At 36.3% G+C, this 27548-nt stretch overlaps 1 protein-coding gene, 1 long non-coding RNA gene and 1 pseudogene across 2 annotated transcripts; 1 reads left to right on the top strand and 2 right to left on the bottom strand.

The window, feature by feature from the left end:
* Positions 1 to 7317: 7317 nt before the first annotated feature.
* Positions 7318 to 8856, bottom strand: LOC107813366 (uncharacterized; annotated as a pseudogene).
* A 2654-nt stretch (positions 8857 to 11510) lies between these two features.
* LOC107813367 (uncharacterized) lies at positions 11511 to 12540 on the bottom strand. Its single transcript, XM_016638626.2, has 2 exons — positions 11937 to 12540; positions 11511 to 11713 (listed from the first exon to the last, which is right to left on the bottom strand). Exons 1-2 carry the CDS (start codon positions 12462 to 12464, stop codon positions 11696 to 11698), a joined length of 546 nt encoding a protein of 181 aa, XP_016494112.1. The 5' UTR covers positions 12465 to 12540; the 3' UTR covers positions 11511 to 11695.
* LOC107813368 (uncharacterized) lies at positions 12430 to 13491 on the top strand. Its single transcript, XR_001654318.2, has 2 exons — positions 12430 to 12566; positions 13209 to 13491. It is a non-coding gene; the product is annotated as an uncharacterized LOC107813368 (long non-coding RNA).
* The last annotated feature ends 14057 nt before the right edge of the window (positions 13492 to 27548 follow it).

Below are 27548 nucleotides of genomic sequence, written 5' to 3'. Positions count from 1 at the left end.
CCTGATACTGCGGAGTTGTCTGCCTCAGAGCGGGAGTAGTGGGAGTCTGTGCTCCTCTCCCAGCCTGTGAGATGACTGGTGTCACTAGAAATGTATCATTCTATGCCACACCATCCATAAGGCTCACCAAACGGACTAGAGCGTCCTGAAGCACTGGAGTAGCTATGAATCCTTCCGGGACCTGAACTGGTCCAACAGGTACAGTCTGAGTTGGAACCTCCGCTCCCAAATCCACCTGAGGCTCCACTATGGGTACTACTGCTCGAGCTCTAGCTTGAGCTCTGCCTCTACCTCTACCTCTGTCTCTGGCATGACCTCGACCTCTACCCCTGGTCATAGTTTCCACCGGGGGGCTCTGGTCCCTGTCCATCAGTAGATGTATTACGTGTTCTCTCCATCTGCGAGAGAATAAGAATAGAATGGTTCAATCATCGATGATAGAATAAAATCGCACGACAGAATAAGAAAGAAGTGATAGTGTTCCTAAACTCCATAGCCTCTGGAAGATAAGTACAGACGTCTCCAAACCGATCCTTCACACTCTACTAAGCTTGCTCATAACTCGTGAGACCTATGTAACCTGGCTCTGATACCAACTTGTCACGACCAGAAATTCCCACCTTCGGGACCGTGATGGCGCTTAACATTTCACTTGCTAGGCAAGCTAGCGTTAGAATAATATTAGTCATTTTTAAACAATTTAAAATTAATTAATAACAAAGGAACAAATGCGGAAATAAAGTCTCAAATAGAGTGAATAATCCATAATAAGAGCTATGTCTAAATACCATCCCAGAACTGGTGTCACAAGTGCACGAGCTACTAGAATAATACAAATAAAGGTCTGAATGAAAATGAAGCTGTCTGAAAGAAATACACAACTATGATAAAGTGGAAGGGGACTTCAGAACTGCGAACGCTATGCTGTTATACATCAAGTCTCCTGCGAATAGCTGAATCAGAGCAAATCTATTATACGTTGCTGGGACCAACTCCGATATCTGTACAAGAAGTGCAGAGTGTAGCATGAGTACAACCGACCCCATGTACCTAGTAAGTACCGAGCCTAACCTCGACGAAGTAGTGACGAGGCTAAGGCAGGTCACTTACATTAACTTGTATGCAATAATAATAATAACAACAATAATAGAAATAAAATAGGTATCTTATTTCAACAGTTGAAGCCAACTCGGCAGTCATAACCAATTATTATTTCAATCAGTTTCCGTTGCGGCGTGCAACCCGATCCCACAATATATTCACATTCAATTCCGTTGCGGCGTGCAACCTGATCCTCAATATATCTTTCAATTAATTCTGTTGCGGCGTGCAACCCGCTCCTCTAATATATTCATTTCAATCAATTCTGTTGCAACGTAAAAATCGCTCCTCCAATATATTCACTTTCCTTTCTGTTGCGGCGTGCAACCCGCTCCTCCAATAATATGATTTACCAATTCTTATAAAAGAAATTACTCCAATAAATGCAATAATTAATATGAAATTATAAGACAACAAGCATACAATAATTATGATTTATTAGAAATAAGTGATGGCAAGTAGCAATTAATTGTGAAAATTAAGGAGAAAATAGGCAATTTAATAATTAGTATGCTAAATGTCAAGTAACAATTAAGTCATATAAATTAAATAAGCATGTAGCAATTATAGCATGGATTCAAGGCATAATATTGAGCAACGAATATGAGAGCAACAATTAATATAATAATTAATTCATGATTTAAAATAATTTATGATTTTCAAATAATTAGAAAAATAATTAATTTGACGACGTATAGGCACTCGTCACCTCGCCTATACGTCGTTCACATGAATTTCACATAACAAATAATTCAAGGGTTCTATTCCCTCAAGTCAAGGTTAACCACGACACTTATCTTACTTCGCAACCAATTTCAAGATTCCAATACACCTTTACCTCGCGAATTCATGTCCGAAAGCTTCAAATCTAGTCACAAACAATTCAATATACTCAACACAAATCGTTGGAATTAATTCCATATGAATTTACTAATTTTTCGGATTAAAATTCAAAATTCATTTTAAAAATCGACAGTGGGACCCACGTCTCGAATCCCAAAAAACTCACAAAATCCGAACACCTATTCCGATACGAGTTCAACTATACAAAATTATCAAATTCCGACATTGGATTGACCTTTAAATCTTCATTTTACATTTTTGGAAGATTTTACAAAAAATTAATTTTTATTCCATAAATTCACGGATTCATGATGTAAATGAGAATGAAATCATGAAATATAATCAATATAGAATAATAAAAACTTACCCCCAATGTTTTTCCGTGAAAATCGCCCAAAAATTGCCTAAATCCGAGACTCAAAGCTCAAAAATGAGTAAAAATGGCAAAACTCCCCGTTTTATGGGGGTTTTATGTGTGTGGCGCCACAAGTGGCATGGGGCGCTGCCTGTGGCGCCGTTTCCAGAACTTCTGAAGTCCCAGCGCCAGGGATAGCACCCCACGCTACCCTGGACGCTGACGACGATGTTAAATATTTCCCGACACGGAAATGGGCATAACTCTCTCATATGATGTCCGAATTCGACGATTCTTTTTTGCTATGGCTCCGAAATTTTAAAACGGATCTAATGGTTCAATCAAAACTGAATTTGGAGCTTATTTGCTTAATGTGATACCACTTATTCTTGAAGAAACGACGTCGAAATTACAATTCACTCCTCGTTTCAGACTTGTGAGTTTATGAAATTTTCAATTCTATAACTCGCGCCGAAACATGCCAAATCAATTCGGAATGAACTCAAATTTTTCATGCAAGTCATAAATGACATAATGGAGTTGTTTCAATTTTCAGAATTAAATTCCGACCCCGATATCAATAAAGTCAACTCCGATCAAACTTTCCAAAAATCTTCTATTTTTCAACTTTCACCAAAATGCGCCGAATTGTCCTACGGATTTTCAAATCCAAATTCGAACATGCGCCTAAATCTGAAATCACCATACATTTTCTCAAAAGTCAAATCTTCGGTCAAACTTTAGATATTTAAGCTTTATAAAATCAAATCTTTTTTTTTCAAAAACTAATGGAAATTGTGCCTACGTACCTCGGAATAACTTCAAATTTTGTACATAAGTCATAAATATTGTTACAAAGCTGATCAAGCTCTCGGAATCTAAATCGGGACCCTGTATCAATAAAAACCCAATTATGACCAAATTTAGGAATCCTTAAACCTTTAAATTTTTAGTTTCCGTTAAATGCCGATAATTTAAGTTAGGGACCTTCGAATTCGATTTTGGATATACGATCAAGTCCCAAATTACGATACAGACCTACAGGAACTGTCAAAATACCGATCCGGGTCCGTTGGCTCAAAACGTTGACCGAAGTCAACTTAGTTGAGTTTTAAAGCTCTATTCATATTTTAATCAATTTTCATATAAAAACTTTTCGAAAAAATTTACGGACTGCACACGCAAGTCGAAGAATACTGAATAGTACTTTTCGAGGTCTCAGAACACATAAATGAATATTTAAAATTAAAAATAACATATTGGGTCATCACAAAAATAAACTTTCCGGGACGGAAAAATAATTTCCCGCATTTTGGTGCAAAAAAAGGCGGCCAAATTCGGTCGATCTTGTAAGAAAAAATTATAAAAGAAAATATTTTCAAATACTGACCGACTTCGGTCGATTTTTCCGTCGGTTGTTTGACCGACCTCGGTGGGTCGGTCGGCCACTGACGATATTAACCAATTTTCTAGTAGTGAGTCTTCATCCATTTTAGTTTATATGGTCTAAGTTTAATCGACATTGTAATGACCCGGTCGGTCGTTTTGAGAGTAATAACCTCGATCCCCTATTTACTGCTTTTCCCGTATCTTCTTTTGCCTATGTGACTTGCCGGAAGGTTTTGTTTGTGGTTTCGGAGTAATTTGGGACACTTAGTCCCTAAAACGAAAGCTTAAGTTCTAGGATTTTGACCATAGTCGGAACTGTGTGAAGACGGCTCCGGCATGAAGTTTCGTCAATTCTGTTAGCTCCGTTGGGTGATTTATTAAAAGAGAAAAAAATCTCCAAAAATTGGCATTAATCACGGGGAATTGTAACAAAACCGGCGGATACTCTTTTATTACATTATTAGGTCTACTCTCTCATGATAAAAAATAATATAAATTGAAAATCTTGCATTTTAGGATCCAAGTAAAAATTAAAGGCACGAGCAATCTATATATTTGTAAAATTTAACACATCATATAAATAAATTAGATTAAATTTTCTATCAAAAAAAGAAGAAGCATGCACACTTGAAATTAGTAAATTGCATAAAGTCCAGGTTGAAGCTTACCTTCTCCGTCAAAATTCACATTGTCAACAAACCGTAAATCCTCCATATTCGTTGACTACAAAGTATATGTTCTATTCTTGTATTCTTGAGTTTTTGACCAATATTGTCCCTTATCTTTGAGGGTAGGTCTATTTTGGTCCCTCAAATATAACACTGAGCATATTTAGTCCCTTAAGTATGCTAAAGTGGAGCACATTTAGTCTCACTGACACAATATGTTCAAAAACTAACGGTATTACCCAACTCTGATTCATGAAACAAATCTTCTGCTTTGAAACAAAACGCTTCCTCTCCTTTTATTGGATAACGCAAATTATCACTTTAATTCCTCATTTTTAGATAATGTCTTCTAAAATTTTGACCTTGAAAATATCCCGTTCTGTGTCAATTTTCAATGAGAAAGTGACACTGTATAGCCGCTGCCAAAATAATAGCCGAAAAATATATAAAATTTGTATATTTTTTTGTATATATATATATATACATTTAAAAATTTCGGTTGATTTTTCCAAAAAATAAAAGTTAAAATTTGAAAAACATAGAGCACCCAGGATCACTTCTAGGCATATTATTGAAGCAAACGAATAACCAGGTTGTATTATCACTTTTAGCCCGTGGCGGAAACTATTTACATATGGTAGCGGAAAAAGTATTTAAAATTTGTAATATATAAATTTTATATATTTTTCGGCTATTATTTTTACATCGGTTATACAGTGTCATTTTCTCATTAAAAACTGACACAGAAGGGGATATTTTCAAGGTCAAAATTTTAGAAGACATTATCTAAAAATGAGGAATTAAAATAATAATTTGCGTTATTTAATAAAATGAGAAGAAACGTTTTGCTTCAGAGCAGAAGATTTACTTCATTAATCAGAGTTGGGTAACACCGTTAGTTTTTGAATATATTATGTCAGTGAGACTAAAGGTACTCCACTTTAGCATGCTTAAGGGACTAAATATGCTCACGGCTATATTTGAGGGACCAAAATAGACCTACCCTCAAAGATAAGGGACAATATTGGCCAAAAACTCTCTTATTCTTCATTGTAGAATGGATCCTAAAATGCAAGATTTTCAGTTAATTTTCTTTTATTATTATGATAGAGGAGATCTAATAATATAATGAAAGAATATCCGCCGACTTTGTTATCATTCCCATGATCACCGATTTTAGGAATTTTTTTTTCTTTTTTAATTTTCTTTTATTGTCCATCAGCTAAGCATCTAATTAAAAAAAAATAAGATTTAAATATTATCTTTTTTAGTTTATGTTTTAAAATATGTAAGTAGGAAATGAATCTACTCGTCCAGAAATAAATTAGTATCGCATAAATAATATTGTGTGTCTCGTATAGTAAAACTTCTGGGGAAAAGGTATATAGTCTTGAAATCAAAGCAAGCATGAAGCATGAGAACAAGAGAAGCTTGAGAAATTCTTAATACTTGATTAAGAACTTTAGAAAAGACGGAAAGCCGAAATAGAGATATTATATCACGGTTTAAGAACCGATAAAACTAAAAGACTATAAACAGAAACAAATATCAATCAACGAGCTAAATTTGTTCGATTGTTTAGCAGGCTTCTGGAAACAAAGATAATCGTTCTCTGATTCGCCAAGTATTTTCTTGTCTCATCTGTAGTCCTTATTGAAATGTGCATTTCAATTACCGATGGTCAAGGAGAAACAAACAGAATCGAGAAAAATAGATATCAAAAGGAAGAAATATCCAAGTTGTAGAATATCTAGGTATTGAGATAGAAAAATAAAAAAAGGGAACAACTGATTCTGGACGATGACAAGCGCTACAGAAGTTAGAGGAAGCTTCCTATAGGTACATTTTTGTGTTCTTTGTAAACTGTAACTTTTATTTTTCTTCTTGTACAGAATAGTTAAACTTTGTTTTCATTGTGTTGCCTCTTTTATATAAGGTAGTGTTCGAGTCAGCTTGCACGCAACTCGACTATTGCAACATCTCCCACTAGCATATGTGCATCACATGTGCCGGGTAACTAAGACTTAGAAGAAATCATGTAGTGTTTTTTTTCTCCTTTTTCATTGTGGTGTTGTCTGCATAACTGTCCAATCGTACTCAATTTTAAGCTTTTAGTTATGCTTTCCATATGGGATTTTTCCATTGTGGATTTGATGCATGTACGCCAGCTTGATACTACTTTTATAACAATAGGAGATTGGATTTGATTATGATTCATTTGCTTATAATATAATTCTTGCTATGTTTGCTTCTAGAGGATAAATTCAAGAAGTTCGTTTGGTGTTTGATAAAAAATCACAGAGAGATATCAAGGTAAAAACAAACTAGAGAAAGCTTTTATTTATTTACTGGTTAAGCCTTGATGACTTTTATCAAACATGCTCAGATATTAAGCTATATTGGTGTATTACCTAGTTTCTTGTACTATCAATGAAGATAATAAAAGCTATTTATTACAGTACTTCTTTGAATAACAAACTTGCAAATGCGAATTATTATTTGGGAGCTCTATTTTACACTCTCATCTTTCTTCTTGTGGATGGATTCCTTGAGCTGTCTCTGTCCTTGACAATTACGAGACTTGCAGTTTTCTATAAACAAAGCGACTTGTGCTTTTACTATATTTTCCTTTTTTTTTTTTTTTTGGGCCTTGAATTAACATCCGATAAGATATCTTTCTTTGACTTATAGAGTCGTGATGGATTGTCATATGAACACTTTAAGCTAAAGATGTAGTAGCTGCTGTCTACAAGGTCTTTGTTTTGTTTCTGGAGTTTTATGACGAGTTTCCACGGTACTTCTACCCTTTTAAGTCTTAAACCACATCTGAACTATCAACAAGAAGGCATAATATTCTTAGTTGCTAGCGGCTTCATCAATAGTTTTGTTCATAATCAGTTTGAAATTGTGATCATCTTTGTTGCTTATAATTTTAACCTGAAGGAGGAGAATGCATCTGTTGAAACAATTATTGTAGGAAAGTTCCTCCAGATGCGTGAGAGCATTGAATATGGTTATCATTAGTAGGCAAATGATAAATAAATAACTATTAGAGTAGCATTTATTCATGGAGCACACCTCACACAAACACAAACAAACACACACCCACACAGAGATAGAGCATAGCCCTCTCTTTTTTCTTAAGTGAAGTAGAGCATTCACTGAGAAACAGAAGTTCCTTATTGCGTATATTGCTTTTGCCTCTTATTTGTTTGAGTTATGCAGCTTACTTCATCAGCAGCTCCCTCTCTTCTGCAAAAACAAGATAAGATACTTAGATTGCAAGATAACCGGAATAAGGGATATCTTTCTCTTTTTGCTTGGGGGAAGGAGCTTGTATTCCTCTGTTGAGCTTACTGACAGTGAGTATTTGTGGGAGGTGCATTAGTTAATGCATATATATGCCCTTCAGTGATTTATACCCAACCTTTCCAGGCAGAGTATTTGGTTTAACCCTTTAAGTTATATAAATTGAGATGTAAAGAACTCTTACACTACATTGATTATAACAAGTTATTACACTATATTTCAGATTACCATTCTGACTTCCTATGAAGAGTTATATGTTATTGTAGGTCAATTTAATATGATTGTATAAAAAGCCTATACATTGCCAGTTCACAGGATGTAAGTTCAAAACTGAGTAGGCCTTAGCTATCCACTTTAATTATATTATCATGCAATTTGTAAGGTTCTAATGCTCTATGCAACTTTTCTTCTGTACTACCAGTGAAAGTTACCATGTTCTCTACGGCTATAGCATTCTTAGCGATAGCTCAAATATACATAATGGTTATACCTTGGTCCTTTCACAGTTTTCATTGTCGCTCTCATCGCTGCTTCTGCTGCTGCTGTCACTTCCATCACTGCAACTTCCGTCCTTGTTCCTGTTCCTCCTGCTTCTCATTTGATCACGCATCTTATGCATGAAATTGCCTTCCTTTTTCTTTCCACAAGCCCCAGCATGTGCAGCGGTTGCACTTGTGCCATGGCATGCACTTTGTTGAGTTTTGGTGCCATGGCTTGCAGCAGATTGCTGAGTTTTGGTTCCATGGCATGCAGCAGATTGTTAAGTTTTGGTTCCATGGCATGCAGCAGTTTGTTGAGTTTTGGTGCCATGGCATGCAGAAGTTTGTTGAGTTTTGGTGCCGTGGCATGTAGATTGTTGAGTTTTGGTGCCGTGGCAGGCAGATTGATGATTGTTATTGTCATGATGAAACATTTTGCCAGTCATACCTTTCATTTTGTCAGCGAAAGAGTGGTGCTCATTGTTGGCCTTGTGGCATGTCACGGTGGTGGTTTTTTGACCGACAGTGGATGGGGCATGTTGAGCGGGCTTGTGGCACTGAAGTGATGCCATTGAATATGACTGAAACTTACTATTTTAAGAGTATTATTCACAGGGTTCAAGCTTCTTATCACTTGCTTGCTTGAAATTACTGGTTTTTTTTTAGCGCGAATATATAGCAGTTTTTGGTGGTGGGAATATTTCTCCTTACTCCTTACATCAGCCACTCTATCATCTTTGAATCTTTTTTCTGGAAATGGCCAATTTGATGAGCATCTATTCTATTCGGTAGATAATTTTGTTTATTAATTATTCTATTTTCCCACTACTGGACTTTTGGCTATATCCACATACATGACACTGGAATAACAGAAAGAAAAGTATAGATAAGTGACCTGTAGCCCAAGCTCTGCCCTAGTGATTTATGCTTGTTCATTTTTCCCTTTAGTGAAAATATGAGTATTGGTATGAAAGGTACAACATAATTTCATATAATGTTTTGCTAAAGTGCTTGCAAATAGACCTCTTCAAAATTGCTTGTGACCTTGATTATCCCAGATACGGCACACAGAATATCTGTTGAGGTGAAATGGTTATTATCTCAGTTAGAGGGTCAAAAACTTTCTAAGATGTGTAGTTCTATTCAATATTCACCTTGATTAGAAAGTGATGATATACTTAATGCACAGGTTTCATCGATGTTGATGCAAACTATAGCATATCTCATCAGAGAAAATCTCACCTTGAACTAATGTGATGTCTACTATGATTCAATGATCGTGTTTTTCATTGATAGTGGATGGATTACTATAGGTCATTTTATCCTTGGCTATGTCAGTAATGTGGGAGCTATAGAGGCTTGTGTCTTTCTCAAAATGATTTTCTTAAAACTAAAACTTTTGGAAAAAATATTGTTTCTCACTCTCATCAACGACATCTATTAAGTGCGAGTATGTTGGAAATTGGACTTTACATTGATTGATATGGGCAGGAAAGTATAGTGGCTCGGCGAGATGTTATGAAAATATACAAGACCTTATTATTAAGTTAATTGTGTGTGTTTGGATAAGCGAGGCTCAGTTAGCTATTGGTCTGTGATGGACAGGCTTTTCTATACATAGAAGGTGACCTCCCTTTTCTAGTTATAAGAAAAGATCCTATTCTGTCTCCCCGAATACGTGAGTAAATGGTTGTGATGACTCATCTCCGCTAGTTCTCCTAAGTTTGGCAAGAACATGGTAGCTAGCGGTTGTGGAAGTTAGACCCTGGTTTAATATGTCATTATTGCTGGTACTGCATCATAGAACATATTTGTGTAACCCTAACAAAAGATTATGCTTGTGTTTTGTGTCTTAATCTTTCTGCAGTCATCGATAAAATTCTCAAGTTTGAAATTATATAAATGTCTGTTATAGGAGCACGAGTCAGTGGAGGGATTGTTAATTTTAATCTCCTTTTGTGCTAAAGACTAAAAGTTGAAGAGCACCTATTCTATTCTTTGAAATAATTTTATTTTTATGCGTGTATTCTTGCTTCCTTCTAAGCATTTGATGACATCCAAAAATATATCATACCAATAAGTGCTTAATGCACTTGACCTGTAGCTATCCCAAGATGTCATATCTGTTTCTCAAGAAAGTAAAGACAAGTTCTTGTCCTTTTGAAACTCTTGATGTATTTGCTTCCTCTGTTTCAGCAAATCTAAGAAGTCTTGAGAAGTCCCATTTCACAGACCGGCATGGTAAAAGATATGTGAGTTCCACTACTGACATCTTGCAAATCAACATCTTGGAAAGAAGGATTGGAATGTAAGTTTCTCAAAGCTGAAGAAGCAATTCCGACCTTATTTTCATTTAGAGTACAAATGAAGGTTCGAAATTAACTACTCCTTTTTCAAGGAATGAATTGCAATTGCTATAGTACATTTTTTTTCCAAGTGGTGCCATTACATTGTTCTCCATTGAGTCGAGTGTCGTAGGTAGTAAACATATGTGCTGATTTTTAGATTTGGCTCTATGGAAAATTATCTCCATTTCGGTGCTGCTAATCACCAGTAATGGGTTTATACTGTACTCTATTTTCATTCTCAAAACAAAGTCACCAGTTATGGGTTTCTTTTCCTTTTTGGTAATTAGTTGAACTTCTTGGTGTTTCTTCCCACCTCTTTGCTTCTTGACTTCTACGAATATGGATATATCCCTTATACTGTTATTGTAAATGCAGCACAATAAGCTCTTTCAGTATCAAGTGGAATTGATCTATTTCAATATATACTTTCTCTTTCTCCCTCGCTTAGTGGCTGCGCAGTTAGTTCTTTCTGTCTCTTTTCTGCATTGCTTTTCTTTTCTTTTTTTGTCTTGCTTTTTTTGGGGGGTGGGCGAGTGGACTTTGTGAACTAAAGCATTTCTGTTCTTACAAAAGAAATATCTTTCGCTGGCCTTTAAAGTCATGAAATAGTGTCAGCTATCGCACATGATGCTACGGATGCATTAGCTGCTTCTCTTACAAAGCCTTTGTTTGGTTTCTGCAGATTTATGTCGAGTTTCCTGGATACCTTGAGCCCTTTTAAGTCTTAAAACACATTAACTATCTGCAAGAAGACAGAACTTGCTTTATTACTAATTAATTGCTTCTTCAATAGCTTTGTTACCTACAGTTTAACCTGAGAAAGGAGGACATAACTCTGCGACATTGATTGTACGAAAAGTTCGTCCATATATATGCTAGAAAAGGATTTATATGGTTATGTGTTACTGCGGCTGATTTTTTCTTTCCTCTACATTGCCGTTACTGTACTCGTTAGTAGTCCATTTAATTTTCCCACAATGAGACAACTAACCATCTTTTGTTGGTGGACAAGTTGACATAGTGTAAATACATAAACCTATTAGCATTTATTCATGGAACACACTTCACACACACACAGTAATAGATACAGAGTCAAACAGAGAGCTCTTTCTCTTAAATAAAGTACAGCATTCACTGAGCAGCAGAAGTTCCTTATTGTATAGCTTCTGCCTCTTACTTGTCTGAGGTCTGTAGCTTACTTCATCAGCAGTTCCCTCTCTTCTGCAAAACCAAGATAACATAATTATTAGGCTTCAGGATATCGTTCTCTATTATTGGGGAGAGGAGCATGTACCCAAGTTTTCAAGTCAGAGCATTTGTGTTAACCTATTAATACACATTGTAGGCATTACTTATCCTCGTTAATTATCTTATAATGCATATCATTGTTCCCTACAACCTTTAAAATTTTTGCCCTTCTCGCAGATATTAACAATGATTATACCGTGGTCCTTCCGCAGTTTTCATTGTCGCTCTCATCACTGCTGCTGCTGCTGCTGTCACTGCCATCGCTGCAATTTCCGTCCTTGTTCTTCCTCCTGCTTCTCATTTGATCACGCATCTTATGCATGAAATTCCCTTCCTTTTTCTTTCCACAAGCCCCAGCATGTGCAGCAGTTGCACTTGTGCCGTGGCATGCAGCAGATTGGTGCGTTTTGGTGCCATGGCATGCAGCAGATTGCTGAGTTTTGGTACCATGGCATGCAGATTGGTTAGTTTTGGTGCCGTGGCATGCAGCAGGTTGGTTAGTTTTGGTGCCATGGCATGCAGCAGATTGCTGAGTTTTGGTGCCATGGCACGCAGATTGATGATTGTGATTGTCATGGTGAAACATTTTGCCGGTCATATCTTTCATCTTGTCAGCATAAGAGTGGTGCTCATTGTTAGCCTTGTGGCATGTCACAGTGGTGGTCTTTTGACAGACAGTGGATGGGGCATGTTGAGCGGGCTTCTGGCACTGAAGTGATGCCATTGAATATGACTGAAAACTGACTCTTTTAAGGGTTCAAGCTTCTTATGCCTTGCTTGCTTGAAATTGGTCTGCTGATGAACACTATTTATAGCAGTTGTGATGGTAAGAATACTTCTCTTTACTCCTTCAATCACCCACTCAAATCTCAATCATCTTTGAATCTCTTTGTTGGAAATGGCCAAGTTGATGAGCATCTATTCTATTCCTTGAGATAATTTGTTTTCTATTGATTTGTTCTATTTTCCCACTACTGGTCTTTTGGACTATTTCTAAGAATATGGCGCTAGCATCATTGAAAGAAAATTCCGGACAAGTGATCATATAGTCCTGAAAGGTAGGCACTCCACCATATAGTTTCATATGTAACTTATCTAAATTGCCTGTAATTTCTGCCTCTTCAATAGCTGAAGTTTTGAAATTGCATCTTTCCGAATGTGGAATTTGTTTTACATTGACATCATATTTAGAGCATTGAAATTAAGCTTGAGGGACTTATCTGAATTATATAAATATGTTTTGTTTTTTTTCTTAAAAAAAAAAAAAAGTGCTCGTCGAATTTACAAAGGTACAAACATCTTTTCTGATATTACCCAATTTTGATCGAAGTTGGTACATAAAAGATTCACTTAATATCTACATGTTTAAGAAGGGCCAATTGAGAAGTGAAGTTCTCTATTTTCCCTGTATGGACCCATTACAAGTTTTATCGTCTCTTTGTTTCTCATTGCTTCTTCTGGATTGTAGGTCTTGGCATGGAGCCGAGCTGATATTAGTTGAATCGCGCCCAACAGAGTTTGTTATAACCGACTCGAGTCGAGTAACGTCATTGGTTGGGAGCTATATCGTTTATTGTTCATTGCTTCTATTGGTCATTGGTCGCCGAGCGAAACCTATTCTGTTATTCGTTTAAAGAAAATTAAATTTATAATAAATCGATTGATTAAAAAAAAACAAGAATAAATAATTCAAATTGAGTATGATTCTAAGGTATTGAATTAGATGAATCATAGTTTTAAATTCGAAATTAGATTCCACGCGATATTTGTATTAGTGAAAAATAGACTCGTCACATGGGTCTATTAAATAGTGACACGTATCAGTAAAGTTATTAGAAAAGTGATGAATGACGTGTAAAGATGATATGTGAAACATCCTCAGGAACATTCTCGTACCGTGTCTATTAGTCTCGAATTTGATCATCATAGAATAACCCCCTATCAGGTAAAGTGAATAGCTCATAATTACAAATGAGGAAAAAATTAATTAATCCCGAATTATACGGAATTTACTATCATTACGCCATAAGTTACAAATCAATTATGTAACGTATAATAAATGCAATAAATGGTTGTAACGGGCAGAATAAGGCAATCAATTACAAAATTGACTCAATAGGTACATGATTGGCTCAATGGGTACGAGATTGACTCATCAGTTACAGAATTAACTTATCAGTTATGAAATTTCAGCATATACTCAACTGTTACATGTCTTCCAAAAGTAACATATGGATTGAGTAAATGCTCATAATGGATCCATAATTCAAGGAGAATGGTTACCTAGATCTAGTCCTATAAATAGACATGCTTTACCACCATTGTAATCATCTAATTTTCTTCTCTACAATTCTATGCATTTTAATTCATAGAAACTTGCTCCCAAGTTTGTCATAGTTCGGCTCCTCAATCTCTGTTCGGCTCATCAAGCTATCAAGGATCATTAAATAAGAATTATTTTTTCTCTATTTTATTTTTATTATATTATCAATCATTGAATTTATTTTTCACTTCTCTATCATGATGTATTAACGAAAATTTATATCTTTCGGACTGAATCGGTTGCTTGTGGCCCGTCATATAAAATTAATTGCTTTGACCTTGAAAATTATTCTTGGGTTAAACAGTTTGGTTTCTTACCGGGAACTCAAGCAAATTTTCTATTCATCCAAAGATACTAATAACTTTATTTAATCTTCGCTTGTTTTCAGTTTAAACCTCTATCATGGCCGAAATTTGCCAATCAACATATTTGAGGACAACCGAGTTGGAGATGGCTTTACCAGGCAAAATAAAAATGGAAGAATAGTCACGATAATGATAGGTAAGCAACGAAAAAAAAGAATGGACATCAATACTAGACATATTGGTAACGTAACTATTAGTACCAGAATTAATTATAACGGATTTTCGCCAAACAGTTCCAAAATAGGAGGTTAAGCTACACCAGATAATTTCGATTTCTAAAGTTTAGTTTTAACCTTATAGGAACAGATCAAGGAACATAATGAGAGGAAAAAACACTTCCGAAAATTTTCAACTATCTCACGAGAATGATATGCATAACCGTTATAGCACCGGGCTTCAAACAGAAGAAGACAAGGTAAGTTGAATCGACACTAATAGGATGTCCCAAAATAGGTTCGGAGACCAAGCGGAGGTGATTCCGAATCTAATTGAAGGAGTTAGAAGAACAACACCGGACCTTCCCGAAACTGAGGAATAAAATTTATGGCCGGTAATTCGAAGCTCCAAATAGAGGAAGACAGAAGTTCAATCGAAAGTGAAAAATAAGTTCGGAGATCAAACAGAGGTAATTCCTAAGAGATCCAAATCTAAACGCAGAAATCTGAAAAACAGGTTCGAGCAGAGAGATACGTGATTTCCTTTAGGGACTGGAACAGATTTGGACCTTAACGAACAGGTAGGAAATCACTTTGCTAAATTGCAAGATTCTAGGGGGGCCTTAATTGAAGGAACCTCGAACGTAGATGGACAATTAGACAAATATTTTCCGACACAATTATTAATTCGAAAAATCAGAAGCCACAAGCTCAAATGCTAAAGAACGAGAAACTATAATTGACTTTTCGGATGGGAAAGTTTACGTTGGTCGAGACTCGACCTCGAACTTAAAGGTAAGTTGATTAAAGTTTTACGTGCTAACGCAAATTGCTTTGCTTGCCCATGCCAACAAGTAGATCATTGGAGGTACTAACCTATATGCTCAATATTGACCCGCGCTATAATCTGGTCAAGCAAAAGAAAAAATCAGAGTCAAATAATAAAAGATAAAGCTACCAAACTTCGAAAGTTCGATTTAGTCCGTAAAGTCAAATTATTCAAACTCGCTAGTTAACATCAACCCACCATTGCTTTTAGAACTCCGGGGAGGAGGATGATTGTTCGTATACCAAGCTGTCTTTGAGGTCTCAGTAAGTACATTCTTAGTTCAAAAAGATAAAGGTACACAATCTCCTATATTATAAAATACTCTTAGACACAGAAATTAAGTATTCACGTTTTGAGAAGTTGGCATTAATAATAGCTGCACTAAACCTAAGGCTTTATTTTCAACGTCATCCCAATTCTCGTAGTCACTATATTTTTATTACGCAACATTTTTCATAAATACGAACTGTCAGGAATACTAGTTAAATGGGTAGTAGAACTTAATGAATATTATATTATTTTTCAGCCACGTACGACTATAAAATCACAAGTTTTAGCATATTTCATGATTGATTTTAGCTCGAACATATTATCGGAAGCTGAAAAGGAAGTACATGTTGCCTCCAGGATAATTCTCGGGATTTGGGCCTTCTATATGATTAGGTCCGCAAATGTTAAAAGTCCAGGGTTAGGGACAATGCTTAATGCACCTATCGAGGACATAGTTAGACAATTCATAAAATTTATTTTATTAATAATAATGAAGTCGAGTATGAAGCATATGTTACAGAGCTCGAATTAGCTTGGGGACTTGGAGCAAAAATATTGAGTTAAAAGTGATTCTCAACTCGTGATCAATCAACCAAAGAAACTATGTCGCCCGAGAAAGCCGAGCCAGATGTGGTGGTCTAGGATCTACTGCTGATATCACTGAATTCGGAAACAACTCCGGGTTCTAATTGAAAAATATCATTTTCGGGTCAAACAATCTCGGGGTCGGGTCATCCCATATTTAGACGATCCCTGATTTATCATCAATTAAAATGAGATAAGCTCGATTAATTTAATTTGGAATTGGCATAATAAATTCATTAATTACTTGCAGAATGAGACTTCACCCGAAGACAAGCATGCGTCTCGACAACTTCGAGTATGCATCACCCCATACTGCCTTGTTGAAGGAGAATTATATTGGAGAATATTCAAGGGTCCCAAATCTAAATGCCAAGGAACCAGACAAACAAATTATGTGATGCGAGAAATTCATAAAGAGAGTTGTGAAAGTTACTCCGGTAAAAAGGCTTTAAATCGAAAACTCATCAAAGCCAAGATGACTAGCTCAAATCAAATTATGACATGATCCTCGATAATTTTCGGAACCTCTGTAGTTTTCACCCATAGTCAAAAATATTTGATAAAAAGAGCTCTGATACCGTCCCTTTGTTTCCCTTTCTAAGAACCGGATTACTTAAAAGTCCATCAACATCGAAACTAGCTATCTTACTGGGGACTATTAAACTGGAGACTGCCAAATTATGATTTTAGTGTTCGAGTTCTCAACCTCAAAACTCGAACACTAGGGGACTACATATACTTAAAGATTAGTCAATCTGACCTCACATTATAAGCAGTAATACAAACAGTCGATTGCCTTTGGAGATAGAATTCCTGATAGTATTCTGACTTCATTTATCACCATCTCAAACTCAGTCAGTTGCCTTGCTCATATCAAGCATATACACTTCAAATAGTGTTGAACCAGTTATTCAAAAATACATATGCTACACATGCACGAAAAGGAATGAGAACTCCATGTCAGAGTCAAGAATCCCACGATAAGAAAAAAAACGTTTTATGTCTGAGTCGAGAATGACACTTTTTTAAGAGCAATATACGCAAATATGCCACCGGAATAAAATTCACTTTGAACAAACATGTGACTTATAGTTGATTTGGTAACGGTCATTCAAGTTAAATATATAAGCCTTTCTTAACGATTTATTATATTAAATATCTCTTCAGGCCAAATCTACTAAGATATACATTTATTCGGGATCAATATTCCCTTAGACTCAATGTCTTACCAGGATTAATACTCCTATAAATCCTATCGGGGTCATTACTTCCTTAGACTAAAAGTCTACTTGGATCAATCAATCCTATTTACGCCCAAGTGAAGAGGAGACGTCCTCTACATAACGTATAAAAAATATAAAAGGGCCCTTTTTTATTTAAAAGTCACACACCTAAAGGTGCAACTTTAAGACATCACAAAAAACGATGCATCCAAATATATGTATAATTTAGTCTATAACACTAAACATGAGCACTTAGACAAATTCTTAAAATGCCAAAATAAAATTAATACTTGGAGAAATTTTCTATAGTACCGAATAATATTTAGACAAACGTGTTTGCAATACTTATATCTTTCTATAATTAGAGAATTCTCTCTATCATCCACCACGATAATAAAAATGTCATCTAGCTTGGAGAAGAATTTGAGTAGGTTGGGGATTGATTCGGGGATTACCCTGACTATCCTCGGAAAGCTCTTTCATTCCCTTGTTGTATCTTTTCTTTGGATGAAGTACAAGGACATTCTCTGAATCAGTACCCATGGTACTCTTCTTCTTCCGTACTAAGCGGCCTATATAAAAAATCTGGTCTTGAGCCTCATCAGCCGCCGGAGTCTCGATCAAGATTCAAGGTTATCAATCTCGATTAAAAAACTTAGAACAGAAGAAAATCAATTTAAGAGAGTCAAAAGAAACTTACGAGTATAATTCTATCTCTCCGGGAACGGACAGTCACTAGGCTCAACCAATTCGAGCATTGAAACAGCTATGAATCTATTGTACTACCCCCTATCATGATAATCTTCAAGGTCGACAAGAGTAAATATTTCGATACGGAAGAATTTGGGAGAATATAAGTGAAGAAGATAGCAAAGGGTGAAGTTTGAAATGAAGGCGCGCCACTGCTCTCCAAATTATTGGACCTATTTGAGCTAGGTAATTGAAGTGGCGACATGTCACGACCAAAATTCCACCAGCGGCGTCATGATAGCACTTAGTCTCTAACACTAAGTAAGCCGATTATAATCACAATTCAAGCCATTATTTTTTTTTGAAATAGATAATCGAATACACATGTCAAAACCAACAACGGAAATATTCAAATAACCTCTCAAGACTGGTAATACAAAGTCACGAACTCTAACTGAATACATGGAATGATCTCGAGGACCGAATGTACAATACTATTCGAATAAGAAATTAACAGTACAATAAGATGGAAAGACTCCAAGGGACTGCGATGAACAAGCAGTCCTACCTTGAATTCTTACAATCATACTCAAATCTCTTTCCGAATCCGATATCTTCAATACCTGGCTCTGCACAAAAATATGCAGAAGTGTAGTATGAGTACACCACGGTCGGTACCCAGTAAGTATCAAGACTAACCTTAGTAGAGTAGTGACGAGGTACAGTCAAGACACTCACTAGTCAAATAACCTATGCAATATAACATACAAAAATAATAGAAAACAAATAGCACTGATAGCAACAACAATCAACTAGTGATTTATACAGCAAGGCAACAGGAACACCATGAATATTGCTCAAACGAATAATAAACTCAGGTATAACCAATTAATCAAGTCTTTCAAAATATATATACTTTATCTATAAGTTTTTCAATAAAAGTCTCTAGGATATAATCCTTTTTAATAAATATACTTCGAATATACTCCCTTCAAATAAATATCTTTCAAATATAATTCTTTCAAATAAATCTCTTTCAAATATAATTCCTTCAAATAAATATCTTTCAAGTAAAAGTCACCATGTGATACCTCATTTAACTTTCCTGGTGTGAGAAATATATTCAATATATCACATCAAATGGCACGGCAATACCTTCGTGCACTTATCTCATTCTCACCTAATAAATATATATAGATCAAATTAATTGGCACGACAACACCCTTCATGCATTTATCTCTTTCTCACCGTGCGTACATATAACAGTACCAACTAGGTGGGAGAAATGCCAATAACAATAAAAGAAGTAAGGTGGGAGGCACACAGTCAACGACCACGACTACAAGTCACACAGAAAACATAAGTGCACAATAACAGCTCAAGATAAAGGCATGAATATATATACACAACATAAGATATCACAATATAATGTATGTCCCTCGTCCTCGCCTGCACGGAAACACCCTTCGTGCCATGAACATATGATAATATAAATGAAATGGCACAGCATCACCCTTCGTGCTTTTACTCTCATCCTCACCTGATAATATAAATGAAATGGCACGGCATCACCCTTCGTGCTTTACACTCTCAATGGCACGGCATCACCCTTTGTGCTTTACACTCTCAAATGGCACGACATCACCCTTCGTGCTTTACACTCTCCCTCACATGATAATGTAATTCAAATGGAACGGCATCACCCTTTGTGCTTTGCACTCTTCCTTACACGGCATCACCCTTCGTGCTTTACACTCTTCCTTACCAAGCACATGTATATTATTAACAAGCAAGATAGGAATCATAAATAATATCAAGGAGAGTGTTTAAACCACAACACAATACAATACAACAATTCATATCATAATTTGCCACTGACCACAACTAAATTCCAAATATGTAGCAGAATCAATAAATTTCTCAACAAATATCCCAAGGCTCCACTCAACGTATATAAAACCTCAAAACAATCAACATAGATGGAAAATACTCAGTATAGGGCAACGCCTTCATTAATCTAAATTCTTAATAATTATATAAACACCTCTTCTTAAGTTTATTTAATTATCTGCAGATGGAAAATTCATAATGAAATTAATTTCCAAGAAATATCAAATCATCAATTCACGAAATCCACATAAATATACAAGTAATAATTACATCAAATTGACATATAAAAATAAATTCAACAAACACGAATTGAGGCATGGCAAAATAGATGATTTAATAAATGCCAACAATTATCCAATTTACTATACAATATGCCTAAGACCTTAACCCAATATATTTTGCACATATAAGCTCGAGTACGTACTCGTCACCTCGCGTACACGGCTTTTCATATTTTACAAATGGCACATAAGACTCGATGCCTAAGGGGTAATTCTCCCACTCAAGGTTAGGCAAGATACTTACCTTTTTGAAGTTATGCCGATATTCCAAAATCGCCTTCTTGCTTAAATTGACCTCCGGACCTCTCAAATATATCCAAATTAATTATATAACTTAATTAAAATTCATCGAAAATAATTTCGGATAATAAAACGTCGGCTTAAAAATTTATTCTAAAAGGTCAACGAAAGTCAACGCGGGGCCCGCCTCTCGGATCCCGACATAATTTTTACGAAATTCAAACACCCATTCCGATACGAGTTCAACCATACCAATTTTATCGAATTCCAATAACAACTCGACCTCCAAATCTTAAATTTTTGTTTTTTGAAGATTTTGCAAAAATCTTGATTTCCTCCATTTAAATCCGAATTAAATGATGAATATAACCATAGATTTATGAATATAATCACTTTAGAATATAGAACACTTACCCCAACCAAGCTTGTGAAAAATCCCTCCATAATCGCCTAAATCCGAGCTCCAAAAATCCAAAACGAAAATAAAAAAATGACCAATTTCAATCCTTATGTTTCTACCCAGTTTCGCACCTGCGGACAAATTTATCGCACTTGCGAGCTCGCTTTTGCGAGAAAGTTCTCACTTCTGCGACGTCCACTGGCCACTGCCCTTACACTTGCGGAAGAGCTTCTGCTTTTGCGGCCACGCATGTGCGGAAAATGCATCGCACCTGCGACCTCTGCTAATTCCAGTCCAGGCTGCATCTGCGACCATTTTGTCGCTTTTGCGGTCGCGCACCTACGACCATTTCCATCGCAGGTGCGATTGCACCAGAATTGGAAATATTTCAGAATTCCTTCAAGCACAATTTTGGTCTGCTTAACCATTCGAAACTCGCCCGAGGCCCTCGGGACCTCAACCAAATATACCAACATATCCCAAAATACAATATGAACTTAGTCGAGGCTTCAAACCACGTCAAAAAATATCGAAATTGCGAATCGCGCCTCGAATCGAATTATGAGTTTTTAAATCTTCCAACTTCTATATTTTGCGCCGAAACGTATCAAATCAATCTGGAATGGCTTCATTTTGCACACAAGTCATAAATGATATAACGAAACTATTCCAATTTCTAGAATCGAATTTCGACCTCATTATCAAAATTTCAACCTTCGGTTGAACTTTCCAAAAACTTTCTATTTTCAACTTTCGCCAAAATATGTCGAATTGTCCTACAGACTTCCAATTCCAAATTCAGACATATGCCTAAGTTCGAAATCACCATACGAAACTATTGACATCATCAAAGTTCCATTCCGGGGTCGTTTGCTTAAAAGTCAACTCTCCGGTCAACTCTTTCCATTTAAGCTTCTAAATAAGAATTGTTCTTTCAATTTATTTCTGAATCTTCCGAAAATCAAACTCGACCACACCCGCGGGTCATAATATATATTACGAAGCTGCTCGAGACCTTAAGTCACTGAACGGGGCATAAATTCTTAAAACTATAAGTCGGTTCGTTATATTTTCAACCTCTTAAACATACGTTCATCCTCGAACGTGCCAAGAATCTTTCTGAGGACATTAAATTACTGAGTGTATTCTTACACACATACTTGCGGGTGATTCTACATTCCGCAATTTAACATGGGTCCGACAACACCATCTCAGTTGAGATTATTTCTTTTATCTATACTTATAAACTTTAAAACCAATTTCTTACACTCCAAACATTTTTAAAAGGCATGATTTTCACATCAACTCACGGTATTAGTCTCAACTGGCTATAGCAACTCGTGCCTACGCACACATCAACTTTCTTGATAGTGTTGAAGTACTTTGAAATTTTTTCGAGATGTTACATTCTCCCCCACTTAGGATCATTCGCCCTTAAATGAGAAGTAGAGTCCGCCCTCAAACACATAACATAACTTATCTCTTCTTTCGCACGTTTCAATCCTCCAAATTTTACTAACTCCCAAATTTTTCAGAAATTTTGGCAGAGTCTCCCCTGTAATTGGGCCTATCCACTTGCCAGAGTAATACCAAAACAACTCCTAACAACACATCCACAACCCAACAAAGCACCATAATATATATATCAATAACACTAATCTCAGCATTACAAGCACTGCATTATCATAATGATATCAGGACATGAAGCACATCATATGTATGCCCATCACCATATCTTTGGTCTTAATAATTGTTCATAATCGATTACAACATCGCCAATTAACCTCATATTAACCAAAACCTCATTTCAAATTTTCACAACACTGACAGCAAAATATGAGGCATGAAGACCTCATACCTATTTACCCGACTTACGAGTCATATTTAACGCCGCCTGGGCACTCACCTCGTAGGCTAAAACTCAATATTTTCCTCACAATTATGGATAAATATGCACTGAAACACATAAAAGAATTATCAAATAAGTCTAACAGGCATGACTCCTTATTAATACTATAGTTCAAATTTTAATTTCACAAAAGGAGAATTTAAACTCATAAGTTTTTCACCACAAGGACCTCGTCCTTATATAATTTCCACCGCGGCTTATAGCCCAGTTTAAATATTTCACACAATATAAAAAAAAATGCAAGGATCTCGTCCTCAACTCCGAATCACAAGTATTTTGCACATTGTGCCAACTGAAATTTTCAATTTTCTTTCTTTCTTCTTTTCAATAAATTTCGTAAATAATTTTCACAACACATAATGAACCCCCATACCAGTAGGGCATATAATTCATAAAATTGTAATCAATTATCCCAAAATCACATCAAAAACCAATGTAGTGAGTAATAAGAAGTCACATTTTGGACTCATAGCCCATAATAATGTACAAAACAAAATGACACACATTAACACCATAAAATCTTCCAATACGGATAAACACGAGAGTGGAGTACAAATTCACTAATCCACCATATAAGGAGCACGAAAGGCGTTCTCATCTCGATAATCAGAATCGAATCAAAATAAGAATAGTGCTCATTTTATTGTAAATTGATTCATACCTGTAACGACACTATCTGGTGTATCGATCTCAGCCAAATCATAGCAATTATATCAACGGGCCGGGCCTCCATCTCTTAGGTGCCCTCTACCTACTTGTCCTCCACCCCTAACTGGTTGTGCCCGTGGAATATTAACTGGAATAAAGCTTGTAGCTTTAGTGCTCTGATGAAATCCACCCATCCCAAGTTTGGGACAATTTCTCTTGATGTGTCTAGTATCACCACACTCATAAAAACCTATCTGAGGTCACTGCTGCTCGTACTGAGTCTGTGCTGGATAACTGAAATAACCACTGTAAGAACCTCGTGCCAATGGTGCACTAAAAGTATTGAGTGGAGCACTAAAAGTATTGACTGGAGCACTATGAGTATTTTGAATTGCGGACTGGCTGACCGATTGCCTGAGCCTCCGCCATGATGAGTCATAGTTGTAAAGTAGAATCCACTAAATCCTCCAAAGTTCCGAGACCTTTTGGCCTCTTTAGCCTCCTTCTCCTCACTTCGAACATGTTCTAGCATCCTAGAAATCTCTACTACTTGTTGAAATGGAATGTCAGTCTGCATCTCTCGAGCCATACATATTTTAAAATCATAATCGAGCCGTTCAATGAATCTGCGGACTCGCTCTCTAACTGTACAAACCAAGATAGGTGCATGGCGGGCTAATTCACAGAACCTGATATCATATTCTGACACCGTCATGGTGCCCTGACGTAACCGTTCAAACTCTATGCGCCGCGCATCCCGGAGGGTTTGGGGAACAAATTCTTTCAAAAATATTTCCGAAAATTGAGCCTAGGTTGGTGGAATTGCACCGGATAGTCTACCTTCTTCCTAAACTTGCCACCACTGATAAGCTGCTCCTGATAGCTGAAATGCAATAAAGGAAACTCCACTCACTTCCACAATACCCATGGTGCGGAGAATACGGTGGCACTTTTCTAGAAATCCCTGGGCATTCTCGGTAGTTGTGCCACCAAAAGTAGGTGGACTATACCTCTTTAATCTCTCAAGTCTCTTTTGTTCTTGTTATGACGTCTCTGGCCTAACCTAAGGCTGAACCGGAATAACAAGTTATACCAGTACTACACCCGAAACCTGACCAATGTGAACCTGTTGCTCTAGAGTACGAGCGGTAGGAGTCCGAGCTCCTCCCCCAATCTGTGAAATATTTGGTGCAACGGAGATCAATCCTTCCTGAGTTAATATACCAAACATGTTCAGAAACTGTGCTAAAGTTTCCTAAAATCCTGGGGTAACAACAGGTGTTTCCGGTATCTGTCCCCCAACCGGAACTACTGGCGGCTTCTCAATTGTTACTCTAACAGGTGTTCTAGCTGCGACACGTGCCCTTCCTCGGCCTCTACCTCGGCTTCTACCTCGGCCCCGGCCTCTTGCGGCTCTAGCAGTATGCGCGGGTGTTTGCTCAGATGACCCGATATCACGTGTCCTCACAATTTGTGAGAGAATATAGATACAAAGGCTCAAATTCTAAAATCAACAAATTTCGCACGACAGGAATGAAAGGAGTGAAAATTTCTTAACAGTTCTGTAGCCTCTTGAAGATAAGTACGGACGTCTCCGTACCAATCCGCAAGACTCTACTAGACTTGTTCGTGACTCGTAGAACCTATGAACCTAGAGCTCTGATACTAACTTATCACGACCCAAAATCTAACCACCGGCGTCGTGATGGCACTTATTCTCTAAGAATAAGTAAGCCAATTATAATCACAATTCAAGCCAATTTATTTTTTGAAATAGATAATCGAATACACATGCCGAAACCAACATCGAAAATATTCAAATAACCTCCCAAGACTGGTAATACTGAGTCACGAACTCTAACTGAATACATGGAATGATCTCGAGGATCGAATGTACAATACTGTTCGAATAAGAAATTTACAGTACAATAAAATGAAAAGACTCCAAGGGACTGCGATGACCAAGCAGTCCTACCTTGAATCTTTGCGATCATACTCAAATATCTTTCCGAATCCGATATCTTCAATACCTGGCTCTGCACAAAAATATGCAGAAGTGTAGTATGAGTACACCACGGTCGGTACCCTATAAGTATCAAGACTAACCTCAGTGGAGTAGTAACGAGGTACAGTCAAGACACTCACTAGTCAAATAACCTGTGCAATATAGCATTCAAAAATAATAGAAAACAAATAGCAGTGATAGCAACACCAATCAACTAGTGATTTAAACAACAAGGCAACAGGAACACCATAAATATTGCTCAAACGAATAATAAACTCAGGTACAGCCAATTAATCAAGTCCTTCAAAATATACATATTTTATTTATAAGCTTTTCAATAAAAGTCTCTAGAATATAATCCTTTTCAATGAATATACTTTGAATATACTCCCTTCAAATAAATATCTTTCAAATATAATTCTTTCAAATAAATCTCTTTCAAATATAATTCCTTCAAATAAATATTTTTCAAGTAAAAGTCACTATATGACACCTCATTTAACTTTCCTGGTGTAAGAAATATATTCAATATATCACATCAAATGGCACGGCAATACCTTCGTGCACTTGTCTCATTCTCACCCAATATATATATATATATATATATATATATATATATATATATATATATATATATATATATATATATATATATATATATATATATATAAATTGGCACGGCAACACCCTTCGTGCATTTATCTCTTTCTCATCGTGCGTACATATAATAGTACCAACTAGGTGGGAGACATGCCAATAACAATAAAATAAGTAAGGTGGGAGGTACACAGTCAATGACCACGACTACAAGTCACACATAAAACATAAGTGCACAATAACAGCTCAAGATAAAGGCATGAATGTATACACAACAAAAGATATCACAATATAATGTATGTCCCTCGTCCTCGTTTGCACGGAAACACCCTTCGTGCCATGAACATATGATAATATAAAAATAATGGCACGGTATCACCCTTCGTGCTTTTACTCTCATCCTCACCTGATAATATAAATAAAATGGCACGACATCACCCTTCGTGCTTTACACTCTCAAATGGCATGGCATCACCCTTCGTGCTTTACACTCTCAAATGGCACGACATCACCCTTCGTGCTTTACACTCTTCCTTACCAAGCACATGTATATCATTAACAAGCAAGGTAGGAAGCATAAATAACATCAAGGAGAGTGTTTAAACCACAACACAATACAACAATTCATATCACAATTTGCCACTGACCACAACCAAATTCCAAATATGTAGCAGAATCAATAAATTTCTCAACAAATATCCCAAGGCTCCACGCAGCGTATATAAAACCTCAAAACAATCAACAGAGATGGAAAATACTCAGTATAGGGCAACACCTTCATTAATCTAAATTCTTAATAATTATATAAATACCTCTTCTTAAGCTTATTTAATTAATTATTTGAAGATGGAAAATCCATAATGAAATTAATTTCCAAGAAATATCAAATCATCAATTCACGAAATCCACATAAATACAAAAGTAATAATCACATCAAATTGTCATATAAAACTAAATTCAACAAATACAAATTGAGGCATGGCAAACTAGATGATTTAATAAATGCCAATAATTATCCAATTTACTACACAATATGCCTAAGACCTTAGCCCAATATATTTTGCGCATATAAGCCCGAGTATGTACTCGTCACCTCGCGTACACGGCTTTTCATATTTCACAAATGGCACATAAGACTCGATGCCTAAGGGGTAATTCCCCCACTCAAGGTTAGGTAATATACTTGCCTTTTTAAAGTTATGCCGATATTCCAAAATTGCCTTCTTGCTTAAATTGACCTTCGGACCGCTCAAATCTATCCAAATTAATTGTATAACTTCATTAAAATTCATCGAAAATAATTCCGGATAATAAAATATCGACTTAAAAATTTATTCTAAAAAGTCAACAAAAGTCAACGCGAGGCTCGCCTCTTGGAACCCGACATAATTTTTACGA

This window comes from Nicotiana tabacum, chromosome 15 (genome assembly GCF_000715075.1).
Source record: "Nicotiana tabacum cultivar K326 chromosome 15, ASM71507v2, whole genome shotgun sequence".
Classification (NCBI taxonomy): Eukaryota; Viridiplantae; Streptophyta; class Magnoliopsida; order Solanales; family Solanaceae; genus Nicotiana; species Nicotiana tabacum.
This window is presented reverse-complemented; position numbering and strand designations above follow the sequence as displayed.

Excerpts from the sequence above, each read along its gene's own strand:
- LOC107813367 (XM_016638626.2), bottom strand. The coding sequence starts at position 12,464 with ATGGCATCACTTCAGTGCCAGAAGCCCGCTCAACATGCCCCATCCACT.